Source organism: Arvicanthis niloticus, chromosome 15 (assembly GCF_011762505.2).
Source record: "Arvicanthis niloticus isolate mArvNil1 chromosome 15, mArvNil1.pat.X, whole genome shotgun sequence".
Taxonomy (NCBI): domain Eukaryota; kingdom Metazoa; phylum Chordata; class Mammalia; order Rodentia; family Muridae; genus Arvicanthis; species Arvicanthis niloticus.
In genome coordinates, this window is record NC_047672.1 from 39,377,315 (window position 1) to 39,403,409 (window position 26,095).

Below are 26,095 nucleotides of genomic sequence, written 5' to 3' on the forward strand. Positions count from 1 at the left end.
CACTAAAGGCAAACCTTCCTTCATTGTTCTTTTCTTCAATATATACATAATATATACATAATATATACATAATATTCAGATATTCATAAGCACTTGCTAGGTCATTACCTGAAATTGGAAAGATGGGTGTTGGTGGTGTAGATATTACTCGAGGGGATGTATTGTCTTCTAAATAAAAGTGAGCAGTCTGGAAGCATTTCCTGACAAGAAAAAGAACACATAAGAAGATGACATCTAAGCTTCATGAAAATTGCAGTGGAAGTATCTAGATTACACCAAACATGGATCTATGACCAGGAATGTAACTATTACATCTACATCTGTTTTCATAAAGCAGAAAGAAAGAGGAATTTCATGTCACAGAGTTTGTCTCACTTTTACCAGCACCAGATGCAGAAGAGTGAGCAGATATCAGAGAAGCAGAGGTAGCATTTGAAGGGTGGTTGGTATCAAAAACTACTTTGCAGAAGTAGGGAATGTCAGTGCCTCAGGCACTCTCCCATATTAGCATATACCAAGGTGTCTTGTCAACTTGGCAGGACATGGGTTGAAAGAAAAGATAGTGCCCATGGAGCGTTCTTTTTTTTTTTTTTTAAATTGGATATTATATTTACATTTCAGATTTTATCCCCTTACCCCATTCCCCCCACCACCCAGGAACCCCTTATTCCATCCCCCCTCCTCCTGCTTCTATGAGAGTGTGCCCCCACCTACCCCCCACTCCCACCTCCCCACCCCCGAATTCCTCCCCGCTTGGTGTTCAGCCTTCATGGGACCAAGGATCTCCTCTCCCATCTATGCCCAACAAGGCCATCCTCCCCTACATATACAGCTGGAGTCATGGGTCCCTCCCTATGTGCTCCCAGGCTGGTGGTTTAGATCCTGGAGAGCTCTGGTTGGTTGGTATTGTTGCTCTCCTCTTGGGGCCACCAACCCTGAAGGAGCATTTTTAAAATAACCATGTCCTCTCGAACATACTCAGCCGGTCAGCAAAGCTATGTCTATATAGAAATGAAATTCTACAGTGGCATCACTTTGAGAAAAGCAGAAGGCAGCTTACTGTTCAGGAACACAGCAGTGGTGGAACTTAAGAGAATAATGAGCACGCCAGCCAAACTAGAAGTGATTTTTTTTATTTCTGACAGATGCTAGTCTTGTTGATGAGCATTTAGAGAATGAATATATTTAGAATCAATGACAATTGTGACCTACAGTGTCACCTGCATCTATTTTCTTTCAGATAATAAGAGTAACATCTGGTGAGAGCACACTACATAGCAAAGGCACAACTGCTGCTGTACAAGCAAGCAAGCCATCCCGTAATTTGGATTTAGGTCATTAAAACGGCTAATGACTCTTTTTGATGTGCGTTATTTTATTTAAGTTAGTCACAAATGGTTGGGTTTCCACCAAATATCTCTCTACAGGAAAATGTTAATCTTATTTTCCATTTTAAAGCTTCAAGCTACACGTTATTCATCCTAATGAGTTTTAACATGACATTTGTTCTTATTCAGTGACCTCCTAAATCTCAGTATTTTTCCAGTAAATCAGTTTCCTGGATACAGATCCTGAATGGCCTCCCACCGTTATTAGAATCATTTTGTTATTTCAGCCGAGAGCTGGAGGGTCCTAGCTTTCACCAGTCTTTGTCACTTCACTGCCAATAACCTCTTCACCCAGCAGACTTCAGTTCTCCTCTCTCTCTCTCTCTCTCTCTCTCTCTCTCTCTCTCTCTCTCTCTCTCAGAAGCCATATTTGAACTTTAGCACCTTGGCTTCTACCTCTTCCACTACCCACATGCCTCCTTCCCATCATTTTTACATCCTCTCAATTTCTCTGAGGGCCTTGGATATCTCTGTCACTATTCTCGCTTTGCTTGCTCAGTGGCACTTGTCACTATAAAAAATGAAAATCCTCCTCTACTTAGAATGGGACTACAGCTAGATAAAGCCATGGTTAAGTTGAAAAACATCATGAGCTGAAAGTCCATTAAGTGCATACCCAACCCCCACACGACGTAACTTAGCAAGACAGTATAAACTAGAGTGCTGGTTACTTGCTTTTATGACAACGTGGCTGGCTGGAAAGTTTGAGTCATTACCACTGCCCAGCAACTCAAGAGAAGTGTAAACTTCATGTGGGATCCTAAACAACTTCAGTGGGATAAATGAAATTCAAAATTTAAGGTACAGTTTCTACTGAGTGTGAACTCCTTTGTTAGTGTGCTAAAGACAAAACATGGTTGAATCATCTTAGGAAGTTTATGCATTTGGTTTTATTGTTTGGTGTTTTACATGTATATTTAGTTTCCTCCACCAAAGTATAAACCAGTAATTCAAAATAGGTAATTACTACAAGGTTATTCATCAGAACCATCATGTTGTAGGTACCCCAAGATACCCTTTCAATGAATATAGTTTTTCAATGAAATACTTATAACTTACTTTATAAAGTTAACGTCAAGATAAAAGAAAAAAATATAAAGCAACAATGTTCATAGCAAGGTGCCTGGCTCTGGGAGTAGAAGCCCTTGAAAAACCACACTGAGGAACAGTAGTGAATTTTCCAGAGAAAGCAGTAGTATAAGTAGATGAGTGGATAAGGAAGCAGGTGTCAAAGGCATAAGGAAACCAATTTCATCTTGGAAAGCAGAGTCTGCAGTCAAATGAGGAATAGAAAAGTTGGATATAACCAACCACATAAGTGACTGAATCCAAACTGGGACAGTCATGACATGGCAAAACTGTTGTGTATGCAACTATAGTTAGCATGTTCTGACACTGACATGGAGAAGATGGACTTGGAACATGCCTTCTAGGACTTCCTGCAATTCACAGCTGGTCCACGAGGCATTTAGCATCATCCCTAGTAATTAGTTTAGGTTTGGTTTAGTTTTGTTTGGGATTTTCAGTAGTAACAAGAGGCTCGATGTCACAAATCATATTTAGCTACTAAACATTTTTTTCTTCTACTGACTTAAAGCCCATTCTTCCCTGAATATTACCAAATGATAAAAAAGAGTAGGTCTTCCTGCTGTAATGCTGTGCCTACCTTTCCATTAATAGCTACCTTCTTGCTATATTGATCTACTATTTCTAGTTCAAATTTTTATATAGTTTTTGATTATGCAATCCATAGTGTTTCAATACTTAAACCTCTTTGTGTGTGGTTCTTTTACTCACTTTCCAATTTGACATTTATAGTCTAATAATCTATAAACAGCTGGCACTTGAGATTGCCTTGTTCTTGACAACTAATATCTCTTGCCTGCTTTAAGCACGATTCTCCTTGGGATACAAATGTCTTACTCATCAATAGGGCAGACAAACATCTTGAAGCTTCAGGACAATTCAGAGGTATCTGCTCTGTGAAATAGCTCTCATCTCCTAAGCAGGTTTGTGAACCTCAGTCCTTCTATCCACTGTACCTGATACAAGTTTTCAGTTTTAAATATCTGTAAGAGACTACTTTAGAAAAAAAAAATAGCTATCGAGTCAAAAAAAATGGTCTTGAGTTTCTGGGCAATACAGCATTTTAATTACTTTAAATAACTGATTTTAGGATAATTATTTTATAATATAACTGTTCTTTGCTACATCTTTATTACATTTTTAAAAGATAGGGCTTTGTCCCTTGATTTCACATAACCCCAACACAATATAGTGACAAGAATATAATGGTACTCAGTGTTTGTTGAATTAGATGGATTTTTAGTAGTAAATAAACCCTACCAACTATATGTCATTCAGATGCATGTTAGATTCTGTTGTCTGAGCCTCAAGTAAGATAATTTGAAGTTTCAAAAATTTTGAAAGATATAGAAGGAATATATAATATTTAAAAATCTGGATGAAAGGACAAAACTAAACAAAACAACATCAAAAAAGCTGGATAAGTAGATGAACAGAGGATGTGTCAATTATGGAGAGGATGGGGGAAAGGAAGCATTTAATAGAATATAAAAATGTAAGTAGAAACATAACGTTGTAATTTGCCATGTTGCTAACCTGTGTTGTAGAATATGAGTTAGTACCAATTGTCCTAGCTTCAAATACGTTCCGAAACCTTCACATATTTTTGAAGTCAGGTGGCCTGATGATGATATTTGACATTAATTTCCCCAAAACTCTTATAAATCATACCAAAAATTTTGAATGAGGAAATAATTAAAATTGCATATTTGTTTACAATACTGCAGTGTTATGTGGACAGTGACATTCTACTTGAAGGTGGTTATGGTAGGGAAAGTCTATATTCAGAAATGTTAGCTATCTCTAAGGTCCCACAAATATGATAACTTATATGAAATATAAGAGATAACTTATATTTCCTAGCTCTACATTTTTTCATGGAAAACAACTGTATTTATAGAATGTTCTGATTCTACACAACTTTTGATGATGTGTTCTTTTGCCACACATAATGTTGGTATTTTTCATGGTCTAACTCTTTTAAAATGCTCTAATTTTTGTAGTTTTCCTTTATTTAAAAAGAGCTATTTACAAATAAATCTTCCCATGGAAGTAGTTTTGCATCTTATAAGCTTACGGTGTGGCTCATGTAAATTATACCTTAAAACATCTGGAAAACAATTTCAAGGCATATTACTTAATGTATGACAAGCCTACGTCTCTATATTCCATCTGTTCTGAATAAGCACTGAGTGTCTTCACGTCTATGTGCTAAGTGTTGATAACTGTGTCTCCTGCTAATTATCACTCCGCCATGCTGAAAAAAGTGATGACTGTTTTAAACTTGTAGACATAGGTTCCATCAATCAATGGTAATCTGATTATTTAATTTACACCTTTCTTTCACAGTATTTAGAATTAGAAGCTGGAAATGTGTAATTATATCCATTTTCAGAGTCCTCATACAAATACAAAATAACATTCAAAATCGTTCACTGACAGATCACTTAAAGAAAGTCTCATGGCACACTTAGAAATGACCTTACAGGTATCACCCAATGGAAAACAGAGGAAACACATTCATAGGTCAGAAGTGACATAATAATACCATCTAATAAATTAGAGGTGAGACTGGGAAGCGACTCAATTTTTACTATCTATGATTCATTATTCTTCTGCTAAACCACTTTCTCTCAGTGTCTCTGCAAAGTACAGGTAGACACTTAAGTAAATTAGAGAAAGGATAGAACTTATGTTCCACTTTGAGATTAACTTTCTACTAAAAATTATATTAGCGACACATTGAAATATTTTTAAGGAACTTTATGGCTTTACCTTTCACATTTAAGTCTATGATCTCTTTTTAATTTTCTTCACTTATTATTTGCTTATTTTGCATGCATATGCAGGGATCATATGTGTGTGGGGGTCAGAGGACAAATTATGGGAGTCAGTTCTCTCTAACAATGTGGATCTCAGGGATTGAGGTCAGTGTCAGCTGAGCCATGTTACTGGTGTCTATAATCCTCTTTGAGTTTATTTATATGTGTGTGTGTATGTGTGTGTGTATGTGTGTGTTTGTGTGTGTGTGTATGTGTTATGAATAAAAAGGGCCAACTGGAGCATCTCCTATTCCCTTGTCCCATTTTTTAAGATTTATTTATTTTATGTATATGAGGACACTGTCACTGTCTGCAGACACACCAGAAGAGGGCATCAAATCCCATTATAGATGGTTGTGAGCCACCATGTGGTTGCTGGAATTAAACTCAGGACCTCTGGAAGAGCAAACAGTGCTCTTAACTGCTGAGCCATCTCTCCAGCCTCCCCCCCCCCCCGCCCCACTCCTTGTCCCATTTGTTGAAATGACATTATCTGTTCATGAGAAAGATTTGGGACTCTTGTCTAAGAGTTGATCACAAATATAAGAAATCATTTCTGGGCTCTTTATCCCACTTCATTACACTGTTTGTTCCTTCTTAGTGCCAGAACTAGACTCTTGATCCTTCTTGCTCAGGAACAAACTCTCAAGTCAGGGAGTGTGAGCCATTCATCACTGGAAAATTCATAGAAGAAAATTTACATGGTAAGTCTTTAAGAGTTCAGGTTAGGATCTGCCTTCTTAGATATAATAGCAAGTCATAAGTAACAACAAAAATGGATGAAGTGGACTTCATCAAAATAAAAATGTATATGCCTTAAAAGATGTTTTTAAAGAAGTATCTGCAAATGAGACCTCTATACACAGAATAGAAAAAATGTAAACTGGATAGTGGTAGATGTGGTAGCTTGTATGTAATCCAAGAATACCAGAAGGCAGAGACTTGGAAATCCTCAAAGTAAGCTGAGGAGCACAGATGAACTGGGAGACATGGGTTCAGCAAGACCTGGGTTCAACTTTGACTTTATATTTGAAGGAGGGAGATTGAGGAAGACACCAAAAATTAACCTCAGATCTTGCCACATATGCATACATACACATTTGCATGCATATCCACACACATACATAAACACACAGACATGTAAATACACATGCAAATATGCCTGCATAACACACACACACTTGCAAAATAAGACACAAATAAAATAACTTGATTAAAAAAATAGGCTGAAAATGGTTTGAGCACACAGTTCTCTAAAGATATGAAATTGTTGAATGAGCAAAAGAAAAAAACCATCTGGCACTGTTAGTCACCAAAAAAATTCTTAAAAGCACTAAAAGTCATTGCACTGCCCACTTTAAACAGATGGCTCTTTTGATCTAACAGGTTTTGTTGGTTTTGTTTATTTTTGTTGTTGTTGTTTTTTAAGTTTAGACAAACTAGCTTGGGAAAGCTAACAAAGACTGGGTAACATATTGTTTTGTTTTGATTTTTCCTTAGTTTTTCTTTCTTTCTTTCTTTCTTTCTTTCTTTCTTTCTTTCTTTCTTTCTTTCTTTCTTTCTTTCTTTAGCAAAGTAATGTCTTCATTTCTTCAACTTAAAATCAATTCAAGAAGAATTTTCTCTTCCTTAAAAGAAGGGACCCTAAGACTCTGTAGTGAAGCACATGAGCGGTAGCCCGCACGTGCACCTGCCTGCCCTGCTTTGCTGCAGTGAGGTTTCATTAGGGTGTCTCTTTCAGCACTGTTTTTGACCTGTCCTGCTTTCCTCTGTGTTAGCATATTCTCCCTTCCCACCACCTGTGGCTTTCACAAATAAAAAAAAAATGTACCCACTTGGTTGATGAAATTATATTATTAATAAATATATCTACATTGGGATTTGAATACTTCACACAAACCTTGAACAAGAGACTGTTGTGATTTGCCACAATTCACCACACCCAAAGTGTCTTACAATCAATTTAGAAGTTATGATTTCTAGAGAGTTACTTTCATGCAGACAGGTATTGCACAACAGTGAATGGGTTTTGAAGGGGGCTAGTAAAGGGCAGATTTCTTTCTTTCTTTTTTTTTCCTTTAATTTTTTTGTTTTATTGGATATTTTATTCATTTACATTTCAGATGCCATTCCCTTTCTTCATTTCCTCCCCTAGAAAACCCCTGTCCTATCCCCCTCCTCCTTTTTGCTTTTATGCCATTTTAATTACATGCAAGTATTATGGTCAGTTTTAGGTTGAGGGTCTAGCAATACAATAGATGCAAATAGTTAAGGAACAAGCAAGACAATAAACACAAATAGAAAAAGAACAAGCAAGGCAATAAACAAAATTCCATGATCACTCCTGTGATCACTGTTTCTAAGGGCTTATCAGGATGACCAAAATATCTGAGCCTACTTCCCTGTCCTAGCCCAAAATCATTTTCATATCTGAAGCCTACTTCCTTGTTCTAGCCTAAAATTTAGACTCCTGCCTGAAATTACTTTTTTGTTCTATCCTAAGATTTAGATTCCTGCCTGAAGTTCACTTCCTTGTCCTTGGCCAATGTCATATACCTGCCAAGCAGCCCCAAAAACTCTCCTCCTCTGCCCTTTTTTTTTCACAAACAAGACTGAGTCTGTCTTAGGTCATGGAATATGCATTATCAAATGCAATACACTTATGTCTTAGGTTGGTAAGGCTCTGTGCAGAATCTTACCTGTCCTTGGCTTGCCAGCCTGTTAAATTAATAACTCTGTCTGGGGGTTGTATTTCTTTTTTTAACACCACATTTAATAGACAAAATACATACACAAAACCACCCAAAATGTTCTTTTAATGGCATCTTATATACGAGGTATATGAAATAATGTTTGTGAGGAAAAGAGAAATATCTGACTCATGAGGATCAAGTGGTTTTGACAATTTTATGTGTTTTTCCTGACAATAGATATGGGGTGATCCATACTAACAAAAGTTAAAAGCACTCAGATTTAAGTTTCTCAAGAAATATCAAACAACATTAAACACAACAAATTTAAATTTGCACAAGATAGCTCAGATCAATTAGTAGAAATTATGAAACTTACTCTAATAAATTCTTTTTCATAAAAATCACCTGCCTTTTTATTAGAGTTTAACATTAGCACTATTTAATATGAAATATGATTGCTATAGCTTGTATCTTTTGTTAAATTTGTCTAAAACAAATTATTTATCCAAACAGTTCATTTTGTAGGGAAAATCAGATTAGGCAAAAATGAGTAAACTGTATAAACTGACTATAAAAATGTGTTCAAAATTTTGGGCAACGGGTCTAGTGGGAGAGTTAGAAAAAATCAAACAAATGTTGATTGAATAGCATTTATGGGCTCTGTGCGATGTTCAGACTCTGTTAACCATGGCATTTCTATACAAAGTGGCAGCAGTCACTGGAGCACAGCAGAAGAAAGCTGCTTTACATCTTGTTGTTGACTAAACGGGTTTCTAACAAAAACGTGATCTGTTGGCATATCTTGAAGTCTATTTCATTGCATAAAGGGAGTCAGATATGAGACACGATTGGTCTTAGAAGTGTTCTGTTTTAGCTCCACAACATCAAGCCACATGCAGTCAACAACACTGAGCTAAATACAATCAACACTGAGCTACATAAAAAGACAAGTTTGAGTCATCATTGACTTGGGCATATTCAGTTCAGTTCATTCAGCTTCCTGGATCTGCCCATGGCCCCTGCCTGGAATGCCTTCACCTTCATTGCTAATTCCAGAATCACCTGCAGGGCCAGCCCAACATTTTGTTTTCCACTTAACTCTGCAAGTCTCATCCACTAAAAGGTCTCGATTCTCTGATCACAATGCATTAGATTTCAGCCGCTAGCTATATATGTTTGTGTAATATTTTAAAAGTTTTTCATAGAAAAGAATTTTTTTTAGTAAGCATGAGTTTCTTAAAAGCAATGATACTTATTCAAAATTTACTATTTTTATATCTCCCAACTGTAGTTGACACAGTCATTAACAAGATACATGGAAAACAGTTAATAATTAGACTGAGAAAAAACATTTGTGGATAACAAAGAGCAGTGATTTGAAATTATAGAATGCTGCTGTTTAGCAGAAAGAATTTAATTTAGATCTCCTGAACACAAATCTCCTCTAGAAGAACAGCATAAATTACTAAAGCAAGGCATTTTCTTGGCTTATGGACAGGAATTCTCATATCATCATTGAGTTCTTGTTTTCCAAGAATCAGTTTTACTGACTTGTGTTGTGTCCTTGGTAAATTCATGAATTAGTTGTCTGTTCTACTTGGTACAAGGGAGGGAGCTTAGTATACAGGCAATTGTCCTGGTCCTTTAAACATCTGGAAGGATTAGTGAAGATTATGAAGGCATATTTCAGCTTCAAAGCCAATTATAAAGATTTTTAAATAAATGCCTTTGCACCTAACATAGTCATTTCCCATATCTTTATATTTTAATTGCTTCATGTTTGCTTTTGTGTATAGGCTATTATTTTTCATTACTATACACAGCTGATAAATGTCACTTTACTTAATTTTTTTCATATAAAATTGTTTTCCTAAAGAATAACTTTTGTACTTTTAAGAGTTGATAAAAAGCTGATTACTTATGGTAAATGCTATAATGATATTAGAATATTAATTTGATTAAAATGGAAATATAGCTGACAAGACATCTTAATAAACATTAAAATCACAGTTCTTCCATTTTACCTTCAGTCCTTTAAGTACAGAAACATCATTCTTTAGATTCATATGTTTGCCTTGTTCGGAGATGAATACATTAATGACAGCTTTAACGTAAAAAGAATTTTGAGAATTTGGAGCTCCTGTAGATTAAATAGAGGCAGAAGTCTGAGCTTTAATAATCCAAATTTCCAAAACACTCAACTTACCTCCAATAGATGAGAATACCAACAAGAACCACTAGACAGATAAAAGTCAGGGCAGACACGATCACAAGGGGTATAACCGCCTTCTTCTCAGACTCCAACCCCTCAGCTAGACCAATACGAGACTCATGGCTACTATTACTGGCCTCTGTAGTTGGAGAAAATTGAGAGAGTTGAGATTTAAGATGAAGGAAAAATCATAACAGTTTCCAACTGATTAAGAGCAACCTGCATTGTTGAAACTTACCTTTAAAATTATGACTCTATGAGCCAAAGGCTGTATTTAAGCAAAATAAAGTTTAAAAATTAAGGCAAGGTATTAGAGATATTAAAAAGATAAACAGAAATTGTTAGATGCGGGGATGTTGTAGCAGGATCTGGAAACAATGCTGGTTGAAAAAAATTGCTCGGAAAACTGAAGAACCAACATTAGAAAATTACTGTTAAAAATAAAGGTTAGAAAAACACAGTGTTATTTACTAAGTTATCAGATGTAACCTTGATATTCTAATGTTAATTTAGTGTATTTATTTTAACCTGGTGGTTTAGTAAACAATTAAGAAAAATTGATAGTAACTTTTCAATCAAGCAGACTTTCAACTTTAAAAATGGGTTGATTTTAAATGTTTTCAAAATTACTATTTTTTATTTTTCATTGAGAATTTCATGCATTCATATTATGTGTTTTGACCAGATCTATTTTCAAATTCTTATCTGCTGGGTTTTTTTTTAATCAAAAATGAATGTTATTCCACATGAACTTAAAAAAATAAACTTCCTAATAACTTGCTTTCAAACATATGAGGACTAAAAAAAATATGAAGACAACTTGAATTAATCTAAAAGGTGGAGAGCCACTAATTTTATGTCCAATTGGGCACTTTATTGTACAAAAACTTTAGAAACAAAACACTGTAACTATGTTATCTTTCCATGTTGTCAAAAACAACTTCAGAACTGCGAATGCTTTTCTCTGCTTTGAAGGGCATTTGGTGGAAAGTGAAGACAATTGTTCACGAGAGTTGTTCCAACTCTATGTGACCCTGGTTGCTTTCTGTACAGGTGCTTAGAAAGCTAAATTGAAGGTCCCATCAAAGTCTTCTTACATCCAGCATTTGATAAAATTCATGTTTTATACCAAATGCTTTAATCACGGGAAACACGAAAATTTAATTTCAATATGTAGTACCATTTAAAATTTGGAAAAATTCCTATAAATGGACATATAGAACATATATATATTCCTATAAATATGTCCTATAAATGGACATATATAACATTACTACATAGTTAACTGTAGTTGAACACAATGGCTTTCTTCTGTAACTAGGGTTGAGAGCATAGGGTTAAGAACTGAATTCATTCATTTAGAATGTACACCAAAGAAATATAATGATAGCCATATTTCCCAGGAGCTGATATTCATAAATGTTTTTGCTAAAAATGTGGAATTCAAAGATGTGTATATAAAAGTCATCAAACTTATATAGTAAAAAATCATAAACAATCAATATTTGTGCTGTAGTTAATATTCCTGCAAGAAAGACAAAGTTTTGATTTTTTTTTTCACTTAGTCATTCATATGCTCTGGTTGTTATGTCTGTGGAAATTCATGGAGACCCATAAATAATCTGATGATCAATACAGCAAAATGTCCTAAAACATTTAAAATAGCATCTTCCTTTTTCCATGGCTCTCTGCAGTTTTTTCTATTGTAACTATTACCTAAATGGAAAGAGTTTATGGGGAATAAATGAAGTAACCTGCTTTACAAAACCTTTGGGGCCCAGTAATAACAAATGGTGGTTAATATTCTCTATATCATTGGCTCTGAACTATAACCCACAGAATAGGAGCAACGACATCACCTGTACTTTTTAAGAATGCAGTATGGGGCCCTATTAAAACTCACTAGATTGTTTGAATCAAGCTCATGAACAAAAAGTAAGTGTTAATGAAGTTTATGTAACTTTAATGGCCCTGTAGGTTCTCACTGTAATATATATATATATATATATATATATATATATATATATATATATTATGTATAATTACACATATAATGTATAATTATATATAGGTTTGTATAGCTAAATATTTAGCTTATACATATATAGCTACACATGAAATATGTCAGATCATATATGTGATGTATCTGGGAAATATGTATCTTGAAAATGCATAAGTGCACTTTACATTCATATGCAGATATGTGTGAATTATAAACACACTCTATTATCTATTTATCTATCATCTATGTATCTAACTATGTATCTATCTATATATGTACCTTTCTATCTCTCTAATATATTATCTATATCTAGTCTATCTATGTAATCTATATCTATCTATCTATCTATCTATCTATCTATCTATCTATCTATCTACCACCTTCTCTGTGGACTTTTCTCAAAAGTTCTATGGAATATCTGATCTTCAACTCTGCTACTGAGTAATTAGAATGAGTCTATGGTATTTACAAATTATTGAAACCTAGGCATTTTGTATAGGATGGCATACCTTATAAAAACGTACAGTCTGCTAGCTGCTTTGTGTGCTTTTGAGTAAAACATTTATTTTCACTTATTAGAGACTAAAATGTTTGCTTTGATATAACTTAGTAGGTGGGTTATTTAAATGACAATAATGCAGTTAAGCAATAAAGAATAAGATTAATAGTTTAAAGGGCTAAGAATAAAACAGCATAACTTTGGTGTGAAAATTTAAGCATAAAATATATTTTATTGATCTCAATCACGTAAGCATGTTCTAAGAGACAGACACTAATAATACATCCCCAGAGTTAGTTTTGCATTGACTCTTTATGTGAACTAGATCAAGTGTCTTACAGTCTGTGTTCACTCTCATGTATATTTGCCCTATTTATATTATTTTAAGAAACATCATGTCAGTTTTTCTACAATTTAGAAGTACCATAAATGATGAGCTTCAGATTAGGGAATACTCAATAATTGGATAAGACTGACTTTGAATTAGTTTTACAGATACAGTTTTAAAAACGGTTAAAAAATTGTTTTCCCTAATTCTATATTTGATTCTACTTCCTTCATTAATTATATTATTTCCTGAAGATGGATGTCATATCCATATTGCTTTGTTTTCATTAGTGGGAGAACTTACTCTTGACAGTTAAATAAATCTAATTAGTACATCTAAGAGAAATCACTTTCTTCAATAATTCTAGTTGTAGTGCTTTGTTATATATGTATGGTCTTTCCATTAGAGTATATTCATGATCTTTCTCTTTCAAATAAATCTAAAAATATAAAGAGAAAAACAAGTGCTATAATTGAGGACTGATAACAATTCACATATGTAGCAACACTCCTGACTACAGTGACCCGTGGATTCATTACTCCTTCTCACACATTAGTTCAGACATTGAAGCTGAAATGCAATGATAAATGGAGATCAAGTCAGAATACAGAAAAAGAAGCTGCCCTGTCTAAATACATAATCTCTTAATTACTAAAGAGTTTGCAACTAATGTGAATGATGAAAATAACAAAGAGAATATATATTTTAATGAGATTGGCTCTATCCTGTGAATTTTGAATATTAAATTCTATGCAATTATTACCCAATATTACATATACATTAGCTTATCTTTTGACTTGTAAAGATTTAAATACTTTTCTTGTTAATTAAAAAAATACCTTATCACTTAATCAAAGCAAATTATAAAATTCTTGCTATGAATTCAATGGAGTTATACACTTAATGGAATTAAACTTGAGTTTTGTTACCATTGACATTTAAAGCACACATCTGTATTGCATGTTGCAATCTGCTCCAAGAAACATCTGGCTAATAAACCAATTTGCATAAAATATATTAACAATAAAATGCATTCCTACAGAAAAGGCTCTAGGCTTTTTCTTTTTTCTTTTACATCTTGTCACACAATACCTATACATACTATGCATATTCATGTCTATTATTTAAGTTGGAATGACACTGTAACAAACACAAAGTAGAATGTATTCTGCTGGTTTATACTGCCCTCTTTAGGCAACATAAAGAAGCTCAAAGAAAGATTAAAAACAATATGATGCTTATAAAAGCCTTCCTTAGCTATCAAATCTTAGCCCTGTAATTCTTTTTTAGAAGCTCTCCAAGCTGATGTGCACATATGGAGTGTCTTCTTGATTTCCATTGATGGATAGGTGCTTATAGCATATTACTGAGATTTTTAAATCCAATAGAATTGGTTTACAACTTATTTTAGAATACAAGTATGAACACTTAGCACACTGCGTTGTAATATACTAATTGTGTATTACGCATACATAATCGATTCTACACACAATAGGAACCCTGTAGGATAGGAATTAGTAACAACACACAAACAATGTATTTTGAAGATAATTAAATCAAGGACCAAAATAGGTTGGATATTCATTTGAAATCATGAATAAAATCGTACTTATAAGAGCTATAAATGGTTGAACGTTCTGATTAGAAAGTGACGATTTGCTGGCGGACCAGAATTCTTTTCTTCCACGATTCTTCTATTTTTACTTTCATAGCAAGAAAATTAGCACATCTAATTCTTTCCCTTTGCTCATAACTAACCTGCCTCTGAACTGTTGGATACTCCTGAATGCCCACTAGTAACAGATGGTGTGGAGGACCGTGGAGATCCCGGAGCTATGCCTGTGTCATCTGCTTCCAGGACACCATCAGCATCCTTTTCATTAGCATCTGGAAAACTGAAATCTGTGGAAGTCTCATTATCATTAAGGCTATCTGAGGTGCCTTGCCCTGACCCACTCTCTTCATCACTTGTCAAAACTGCCCATGCTTTAGATCCTGAAGCGTGAGGAAGGACAGCACTACCCATCTGGATGTCAGGATCCTCTCTTCCATCATGGTGCTTCTGGGGTAGTGTACTTGGTGGTGGTGATTTATCAGGACTTTTATCCACCCTAGTTACACCTGTACCTCCATTTTCTTCTTCTGTATTCTCAAATAGCAAATGTGATATTGGGTCACTCTGATCCACAAGACTGTTTTCCTGGGTGTCTGAGTCATTCATTACCTTTTCCTGTGATTCTCTATAGGGTAAACATGACATACACTTATTCACAGGAAAGCGGTCACTATCTAGGTCATCATAATCATCATCATCATAGTCATCACCATCTTCACCACCTCCCACTAAATTGGCATCAGATCTGGCACTATGAGTCAGCCTAGAAGTAGCTTTAGAAGGAAGAGGCAACTTGGCTGTGGTCACAGAATCATCTCTGTCGGGAGAAACAGTTGTCATGGAAATGGGCCCACTTCCTAATGGAATAGAATGGTCAGTAGATATAAGTACATCAGAAACAACAGTTGGGAGACCAGTAATAGAAATTTCAGTGCGTGTGAAAACTTCCTCAGAATACACAAGCTTGTTTATAAGCGTATTTTGTGGTTCATCAATTGATAAAACTGGAGTAGCGAATGCATGTCTCCCTTTTGGAGGATAGGCCTGGCTAACATCCAGATGGGACGCTTGGAAAAACTCGTCATTGCTGTACAAGGACGGCAGCACTTGCTGGGGACTTTTGCTCTTAAGCAAACCTTGTTCAAAATATTTCTCACTCGAGTGAGGGACTGTTAAGCCTTGAAGTGAAGTGAAGGGCACAGTAGAAGGTGATATATCGAGAACTGGTACAGATGTAAAGTGCAACGTGCTTTCGCTTGAAGTAGACTCTGATGCCATGGGATGAGACATAAAAGAGCTACTTTGTTCAATCTGGGGGGTTTCAGCCACTACTGGATCATTCGGCCCAGATGGAAGGACAGTTTTAAACAAGGTGTCAACATCAGAAGCCTGAAAGGAGGGTTGCAGCAATGCTTCAGTATTAAAAGGAGATGCAGTCTCATAGAGCAAGGGCTGTGTTGAAGGGTGTAATACTTCCCTAGAAGCAGTGTCAGAGAATGCTGGCTCTGAGTCTATGCTAAGCGCCGGTTTAAGCCATGTGTCACCAGATGCTTGAGATGCAGTGTGTGTAGGTTGAACGGGGAAGATAATTTCTGGAACTTGACTAATCTCCTGATCAAAAACCTTAGTTGTGGGATAAACAAGAGACTCTGAAAACATGCCCTTTATGCTAGAAATAGAAACAGAGGTTTCTTTTAAAGATTCACTCCACTTATTTACAAAATCAGACATCTTTGGCATGACTGTGCTTTTAGAAGGGTATGCCGTGTCACTGAAAGAAGACATTTTCAGTTCAGTCTCATTTCCATACATCATTCCACTTTTAGAAAGTGCCTTAATATCATCACCAAACACAGATGTTGTATATGTAAATTCAGCTACAGAAACAGGTGAAGAAACGTTAAGAGTTCTCAGCTCATCTGTGTCAGGTAAAAGAAATTCACTATCAGAGGAGGCTCCAGACCACTCCCCATCGCCAGAGAGGGCAGGAGGAGGCTGCAGCAATGATGCAGTTGGAGTAATAAACGAAGACTCAGGCATTGATATATGGCTAGGATTGATAAGTAAGGACCCCTGATCAGATACATCAACAGACTCATGCACAGGTATTGCAGAACTGTAAGAAACAGTGAGCACGTGGTGGGGGCCCTCAACGGCATAAGAAGGTTCAGGCCCTGAAGAATATGCATGCATAATGACATCACTGCTGGGTGATTCAATCTGAGAAACCATAGATGTTTTATAAAGGACAGCAGACTCACTACCAAATTCCAATGTGTCCGAAGCAGCGCGAGTAGTGGCCTGATGTGACACCACATCAGAATACTGAACAAGGCTGGGCTCTAATAGCACATCACCCCCAGCCACCAGCAGAGAAGCATGCAAAGACAGCTCATCCCTCTCAGCAGCTGAAGTAACTTGCGGAAGGGTTTGAGAAACCGTATGCAGATGGTGAAACAATTCACTACTGAAGGAAGCAGAGGAAAATGGGAGCAGAGGTGCATCATCATAGGAAGACAGGATGGATTCAAATGACACACCGACACTGGGGATTACAGGCGTAGCATGCAAGGCCGAATCACTACTTGAAGCAGCAGGGGTAGTGTTGAGGGTCTGATTGTCAAGCAACAAAGGGGTGACTAGAGGAAAGACGTCACTACTGTAGGAAGGTTGAAGAGGTGTCTCACCATTGTATACTGGTTGAGTTGTCTGCGAATGGAGGATGTTGCTAGTGGGAGCCAAATCAAGCGGTCTGGAGGATGGAGTGAAAGCCTGTGGTGTTACTTCGGTTGGGAGGTAGGCAAAGGTAGAATAATGTGGCATTTCCATATCTGTGACTGAAGGACCCTGTGACATGGTAACATCTTGAGAAAATGACTCAGTTGTCTCCGCCAATTCATCAATTTGTATGTCCGTGGAGTTAAGCGGGAGAAAGCTCTCTCTGCCAGACCCAGTCTCAGACTGTGTTGTTAGGTCCGTGGAGCCAGGAAACCATACACTCCCTTCAAGAGTGGGATCCTTTAGTGATTCTTCTGAACCTGATGGTGCTGAATCCTCGGGAGCATTTCTTGTAGATCCTGGCTTAAGGACATCATACGTGATTGCCTCGGGCATGTCTGAAGATGCTATGTATCCATGGGATATATTATCAGAGGAAAAAGGGACGGTGGAGGTTGCAGGACTGGAGCCTGAAGAATCATAGGCTCCCGTATCAAGCTTGAAATCAGTCAGTAAGTTTTCCTCCTCACTGATGTCAGCAGACACCTCTTTGTACCCTGTTATGGAAACCATATTTAAGGATTCTGCAGTCCCAGACAAGTTCATCTGTGGGAAGACAAAGAGAGTTTTAGAGCCACTGTTTAAGGAGGCTGAAGTGCCTTCTACACTGTGTGGTGGCAGGTTAGTTCCAGTCTGAGAAGTGAAGGAAATTTCTCTTTCTGTATCTAATTCAACAACTTGTTGGGAAGTAGAATTCAGGGATGTGTTGAGAACATCACTCTTTCCGGATAATTCAGATCCTCTTGTTGGAGATCGGTTAGTCTTGGCTTCATTATATTTAGTCCCCATGTGATTATAGTGAGTTGTGGTAGAAACCTGGGGTTCCTTTTTCCTTATTTGGTTTGTGGTACTGTCTCTACCAGGATTCAAGACTGCGTCTTCTTCATTGCCTTTTCCATATTCTTCCTCCTGTAAGAGGCAAGCAAAGTTTAAAGAAGCATAAAGAAATTAGAGAAAAACGAAGTCTAAATATCTTATACAGCATTTTACTATAAATTTTCACTTGTGTGACGTTCATGACTTCTGACCCTCATAGGACACCATCCTATATTCTGTCTATTCTATTCTATTCTATTCTATTCTATTCTATTCTATTCTATTCTATTCTACTTTATTAATACTATGCATCTATTCAACAGGCATATATCCTATAAATTTTATTTTATGCTCACTATGGAAAGCTATTAAACTAAACAAAGGCACTTTAGTTGTAGCTGCCTTCATTTTAATACTACATAATATAGAGCCAAAGGAATATCACAAAAATATTTAAAATAATTTCACAAAAAGTATTTGCTTTATAATCTGACCCCAGTTTTCTGAGCACCCCTGTTCAGCTTAATGGAATGGAATTTCTATCTTATCCCTCAATATTAAAAGTCTAAGAATCTGCCTAACTCTCTGATGTGACTCCACACCAACTGCCAACACCAAGCACCATTCAAGCCTTCCACTGCTTGCTCTATGTCTCATTCTCAGCAGACACCAGTCTTTTTCACTAGCGGGGGTGGGGTGGGGGGTGGGGTGGGGTGGGGACAGAAGCCAAACCACAAGAATCACATAGGATCCTAACATTGAAAACACTTCTCAACTAAGTCAGCCCCCCCTCCCTTCCTATTGTCTCTAAGCACTTGTTAGCCTTTCCTTCAAAAGCTCACTCCTACATCTGTGTGGGAGTCTACATTCTAGGGTCTCCTTACAACTTGAACACAGTTAAGCATTCTGCACTTTCTCAAATCCCCAGATTATTCTAACAAGATTAAGTGCATCTTCCCTTCTGTTGAAAAAGAACATAGAACACCTTTAATTTCATCTCAGTTGTCATTTAACCTTTTTCTCCCTTCTAAACTGAATCTCCTCAAAGATATGTCATGTACTGTTATACATGATCTAACGATTTCTATGGGCCCCTACACTAATATTCATCTTCGCTTATGTTCCACATTAACGCACTTTATCATACCCTTCCATAAACCATGCAGATCTCCATAACAATTTTATGAGAGCTTTATGGGTGCTCATCTGTTTTTCCATTGCATATTTTGGTACAAAAACTATATACACAGCATAAACATATACTCTAGGTGATTTCTTTTCTAGTAGATTTTAAATTTTATGACATTCAGTAAGACACCTCTTGGGATCTGAGGGAGATGACTGGACATTCTCTATGCTCTACTGGATTTTGTTAGGTTATATTACCTTGTGTCCCTATTTCAAGAGTATGTCATTTATGCTCTATGATTAACATATGTATTATATCAGTACAAACATTTTAACAGATACCCTCTCCTGTAAGTTCTTGCAGAATTGTAATTTGTCTTCTTTTTTCTGAACCACCACATCTGTTTTCTCAGCTCTTTCTTTTTTAACTTTAAAGCCCCATTCATGCAGAGATGTTTACTTTTCAAACTGAAGGTTTTCTACATGGAGAGGATCTACTTCTCATTTCAATTCTCAGGACTTAAAAATCCTCACAGACACAATCCACATAGTTGTCAGTTTTTTTCATTCACTCCTACCTGAAGTGTAAGATCAGAAGTTATTAGGAAGTAAATAGTGGGTGGTTGAGCAGTATTCTCAACTCATCTCCAAGTCACACTGAAGGAAATCACACTAGTTAATGTATCTGTTGTGACCTGACCATATACTATGATAGTTATCATAGTATCATATAATCATATGATTGTATCAATAGGATACAATATTCTGTCTTGTAAAGTTAAATTGACTAATCAGGGCACCTGGACTTATCATTTTAAGCCCCACAGTATGTCTGGCATTTTCCCCACAGCCATGCAAAGTGTGTTCTGTTTATACTTTATAAAATGGTATTTCTTTTTTTCCCATTCTGTAGGGCTAGTAAATGGGAAGAGAGTAAGAATATTGTCCAGGAGTCTTGCCACCTACGCTTTCATCACGGGATGGCCCTGTCCGTCTACTGAGGTCTCAGCATTTGCTGGAACAGTCTGTATACTTTTGTCCTGCCTTTCAAGTGTAGGTAGAGCAAACCGTCTCTGACAGCTGCAGGCCCACATGTAGAAAACCGCCTCCTCTAGACACCCATTTACCTTCTCTAACATCTTTGATTAGAGCTGTTTATTAAATCAACTTCAGTGAGTACACTTGACTGTGACATCTGTTTCTTGTTGGAACCTAGACAGATATGCTGGGTTACTTTTCCTCCTCCTGTTGAGGAACCTTTAACTATAGCATGATAGACTATAATAGATGTAATATGAAAACATTGCAGCTTACTTTTCTACTGCTTGTGTTTGCAGTACACATAGTTGGTGACACTTAAGTAGCATCCCATATGTGTGTGTGTGTGTATGTGTGTGTGTATGTGTGTGTGTGTGTGTGTGTTTATATATGCTTTAGCATCCCTGATCTAATACTGCTAGAACTTATAGCCTATTCACACAACTAAATGTTATAATAACTGTAACACTGTAGTTTTATACCACAAATTGCTAGTGATCAACATTGGAAGATTTCAAGCAACTTTTGTAAGTATCCCCTGAGATCTTTTTAGTGTCAATATTAATTAAGAATAAAAATAAGTAGGGAATTGGAATCATGAAGATTATAATGAAAAGTAATTGCAGACTGCATTTCATATACAATGGAACCCAAATAATATCATTTACTAAATTGCTCGAGTCAGGGGCTTGCTTTAGTTTATCAGATAAAAAGAATTGATTTAGCAGCACAGCAAATATTTTTCTTCTTTAGATTTGATTCTGAATTTTAGTAATTTCGATTGTAAAACTGATTAGTAATTTTAGGCATTATTTATACACAAGTAAACATGAGCATGCAGCCACATACACAAAGTTATCCATAGATAATGTAGATAGTTGTCCCTTGTAATGTAGAGTAAGTATTTGGGTAAGATAATCCATTGTAAGAAAGACCAGCCATAGCTATATCAATCATTGAGGTAATTATATATGTAAAATGAGAACCTGATTTCAACCATTATTGGATAACGGCATTAGTTATCACTTGTCTTTTCTCCCGCACAATTTGGACATATTCTCATGTCTATATCATCTAGTGTACCTGGTTTGAAAATACAGCTTCAGTTGTGATGAAAATACATTTGGGTTTAGGTTAAAATACACACTCACTCAACTGTTTCCTCTCATGTCAAATAGTAAGATATTGTTAAAATTTATTTATATTCTCAAATATTTATTTACTTAGAGGACATTGTGCTAGGAATGTATGTTTTCTATATGAATAGTTCAAATACGAAAAATATTCTGTTTATAACCTGGCTCATATTTATTGTGAATCCATCAGTCATTGATTATTTATAAACTGTAGCAATGTTAAAAGCTAGAAAAATATTGTTAGAAAAAATTGGATGCTACAAAGTTTCAATATAGCTTATAGCTACAATTATTTGTAAAGTTGATTAATTTTTTTTCATTATAACTATTTTTTGGGTATTACACTAATCAAACATTTTCCCAAGTTTTCATGAATCGCATGTGTGTGTTTGTGTGTGTGTGACATTAAAGCATAGTAATTAATCCAATAGTGAGTCATACAACAGTATCTAAAATTCAAGCAATAATTCTAGATAGGCTTTTAAATTTTAAAACATTTAAATATAAAAAATGGCTATGATACCTTGATTACTTCTTCAGTTCCAATTAATTCAGGAAAAAGGTCAAGTTCTAAAAAGTTAAAAACAATATTGTTAATGGTTTTAATTCAACTCCTGCATCCTCGTAGGCTTATCTTTGGGTGTAAAGAGAGAAAGTTAGAAGAAAACGGAGAAGTCACTACCACTGAAAATATCTCAAAATAAAAGTGTCAAATTCTAGTTTCAATGCTACAGACAAACTGGAGAGAGCACTACAAAGTGACATGTGACAACATTTTCATTGATCTCTACCTTCTGCTCAGATCGTCTTTCTCAAGCCCACCCCCAACACCCATGAAAGCAAAGAAGGAAAAAAGACTGCACAATGGTGAAAAAAGTTAATAATAAAAACTAAATAATAATAAATAATATAAATAAAAAATAAATAATAAAAAGTCCAATTTCTCATCAGTGCATCTTCAGGGCCAATAGAACTTACTGGGACTTTCTAGACACTTGGCTAGGATTAATTTTCTGATTTGGCTAATTTCCTGAAGTTCTTCTGACTAAGGGTCAAGCCATTCATTCTTGCTCATCTGACTTGTGCTTATACTTATTGGAATACAGGGATCCTGCACTGGGCAAGAGGGGAGAGCTTATTATCAGTAAGCTCCAGCAACAGGCTGACCACAGGGAAATCTAGAGAAAAAGATTGTACGTGTTTTCTCCAGGGAAATTGAGATAATAGCATTTAGACTATTGTAGAGAACTCAGTATCCACATTCATTCAGTTGCTTTTTTGTTTTCCCAACCAATTAGAATCAATGTATTTTTATCATTGAAAAAGAAAGATCTGTTAGAATAGGCTAAGAGCCCACTGATGTGGCCTAGTGGTTGAATGCATGCTGGGAAAAAGAGTGGATTTTTGGTGTCCAGAAGTAATTTGTCTAAGACACTGACAAATTACTGGGAGCTGGTAGATATTTCTCAGGCTTTAGGTAAGCATCTGGGTTATTCAAAAGGGGATAAGCACAGTAGCAGTGAGGGCTTGGGGGAACTGTTAAAATGATGTTTTCCATATGTTTCAGCTTTTCTGAACCTGTACTCCATTGGCAGTTTCTGCTCTTCTCCGTCTTGATGTTGCGTATGGTCTGTGTTTAAGCCTTTACACAGTATGTGCATCTTCTAAAAAAATTCCGTGGCATAACTGAACTGATATTAAATATTTCATCTTATCTTGACTTTCCCTTCAATATAGACTATCACGAGTTCATTTTTACTATCAAAAAACTCTTTGGGTATTAATAACTATAAAATCAAAAACATTCTCAGAAGTTCATTCTTATCATCAGAAACTCCTTGGGTATTAATAACTGTAAAATCAAAAACATGATTGGGCACATGAATTCTGTTTAGAAGAGAAATCACATAAAGTCTACAACTGTTCTCAATTCCTAAGATTTCACCTTCACACTCTTAAAAGCTTAACTATTCTGAAGTGATTTACCCTTGCTAATTTCTGTGCTATCAAAGTGAAAATTTTCACTTGAAATACTCCTAGACTTACTTTAAATTCTCCTCATTTTTTTTTTTATGGGTGGCTTGACTGTGAAAGAGTTTGGCCAATTTTTCTATGGATCAATTGTTCTGTTCTTGTTCCTATGTAATCATCTCCCCACATCTTGTTTTCAAGCTTTTTACTCATAATGGGCCCAAGTTAAAGTAATTTCAATTCTCTCAAACACCTGAGTCTTTGTAACCCTCAAAAAAAAAAAAAAAAAATGTGGGAAGTTAATAACATGCAATGCACTGCAACCGAAACAACTTTCAACTCACTCTTCTGAAAGCTACAGCTAGAATAGAAAAGTTCGTGTGTGTAGTAATCTTCAATTCCAGTCCATGAGACACTACCTGGGCTTCTCAGAAGCCCTGTCTTCTCATCTGCTTTGAACCATTTTAATTATAAGAAGGGCAGGCCGTAGTAAAATATTTCTTAATGACACCTGTGTTATACTATATATTTTCACCTGTGTGTATTAAAAAAAAAAACCTCAACCATTTTATGCATGCATCAGGAGATGTTTCTTTCTGATCATGGATTTTAATGATCTCATTTATTGGATAGAGTTGGCGTGAAGGCTGGCTTCCTTTCATCTCAACATTCTCAGTGTGCATTGCATTTGATAGATTTCACTTTTTACTAGTGAGTAATGTTAACTATATGGATCATGATTCCCCCCAATGTGAAATGTGTATAGTAATTGAACCACGTGACCCCAGAGTCGGAGTGACTGCTGTTGTATGTGAGTTTGCTGTTTGCTGCAACAAACAAACCTCTGAACTACCTTGGTCTGGAGGAGCCTGAGTGTCCTCTTGATCCCACGTCAGTCTCATGGATGGGGACCTTAGGAGCAGGAGCCTTCACAATGCTAAATACAAACTCATGTCGGAAGATCTTGACTCTGGTTTCCAACCAGACTCAGGTCATTTTAATAGAAATTCTTGGGTTTCATAAATAGGACAATTCTATAAACTGTGTTTCCTTTCAAGAGTCTGAAGAAGTTGCACTTCTGAGTATGAAGGGTTAAAACCCTATATCCAAAGTAGAGCTGAACAATAACAGCTCTCATATTCATTTCCCCTTGCTGCTATTTTCTTCAAAAATAGTAACTGATATTTTAATAATTACCAATTGACTCGGGTGTTACTGATAAATAAGAAGTTTACAAATTATATTGGTTTATAGAGTATCCTCACTTCAGCAAAACAGTTCCCACAAAAGCTGGGGGAAATATGATAGTGAATTTGTGTCTGTCTTATTTTATTTTTTGAGTGGATACTTACAATTCACATTTGTATAATAGCTGAACATATGCAGGTGGCACATGCTGTTTTGAGGCACATGTAATCTTATGTGTACTTAAAAGTAATATATTAGTAGAACATGACAACCTTAATATTTCATAATACAAAGAAGCAACAATTGATGAAGTTTGACAACAAAGTTATTTAATTGTTTTAAGATAAGCCAAGTTTCACAGTGCAAAATGTAAAAGTAATGGAGACTCCAATTGCTTCAATGTGTAACTTAAAGTATAATGATTCCATAACATTAGTAGCATGGCATGATGCAGGAGAACCAATGACAGATGCAGGGATGCAGCAAGACACCCAGAGACAAACTGCAAAGCACACAGTGCATGGAGACTCAAGTGTGTGGTTTTATTCTGTCATGTACTTACATTTAACATATACAGTTATTAAAACCTTAAAGTCTGTATGTTAAGGTGCCCTCTATACTGTATAATCTTCATCAGAGAATTAAACATGCTTATGTTAGTTACAATGAAATAATATACTCATGAAATATATATCTGTAAAGGAAATTTTCTAACATGTCTCTTAAAAGAATACTTCTTAACACTAAAAAGGCATCCCTGAGACTTTTAAATTGTTTTTCTTAATATGAATATGCATGGCTTTTAAGATAGAGCTTAAAGTCATACTTAATAGATATTCATATCTATTAATATTGTTGTATTGTAGTTACAAGTAACATTAAGATGTGATAAAGTTGTAAAATTATCAGTTTAAATGCTCAAGGTAAAGATTAGATTTCGAAGACTGACTTTTCCTTAGCTATGGAGTGAATACTTGAGATCCATGCAACCACGAGGGTGATTACCAATCACTTTCTTCATTTCATCTGAACAAGATCAATAAGCGATTCAGCGTTTAGAAAACAGCTTATTTTAAATAACAGCAAAATAATTCAATGGTATGTTTTATCACATCACCAAGGAAAAGTAGTGCCAAGGTAAACAGGATGAAATGGCTAACCTAACACATTCTTAAATTAGCCACAAAAATAATAAAATTTACTAATTAGAAAGTAATCTATTTTGCCCAACTAGAAAGTACTATCACGGTTCAAACCGAGACATGTTTACGATAATAACAACATTTAAGCTAATGTGAATTGTAAGCAAGTGAACTAAAATGCAGCCTTTAAATTTTTTTAGAAGTCTAAAAGAACTAAGGTTTTCTTCATAGTTAGCAAGAAAATTCCAAGATT

General features: G+C 35.7%; 1 protein-coding gene across 8 annotated transcripts in view; it reads right to left on the bottom strand.

Annotated features, from left to right (window-relative positions):
- The window catches only part of Ptprz1 (protein tyrosine phosphatase receptor type Z1), a 176,233-nt gene that overhangs the window by 35,213 nt on the left and 114,925 nt on the right, over nucleotides 1-26,095 (bottom strand). For 4 of the 8 annotated variants that reach the window (XM_034519180.2, XM_034519179.2, XM_076913659.1 and 1 more), the window contains exons 11-14: nucleotides 22,065-22,111; nucleotides 17,333-18,332; nucleotides 10,196-10,340; nucleotides 109-200 (exon numbers count right to left, since the gene is read on the bottom strand). In XM_034519180.2, coding sequence (XP_034375071.1) covers nucleotides 109-200; nucleotides 10,196-10,340; nucleotides 17,333-18,332; nucleotides 22,065-22,111 — 1,284 coding nt within the window. Of the gene's footprint in view, nucleotides 1-108; nucleotides 201-10,195; nucleotides 10,341-14,788; nucleotides 18,333-22,064; nucleotides 22,112-26,095 lie in introns of all 8 variants that reach the window. The other 4 variants (XM_034519177.2, XM_076913656.1, XM_076913658.1 and 1 more) reach the window with 1 other exon arrangement.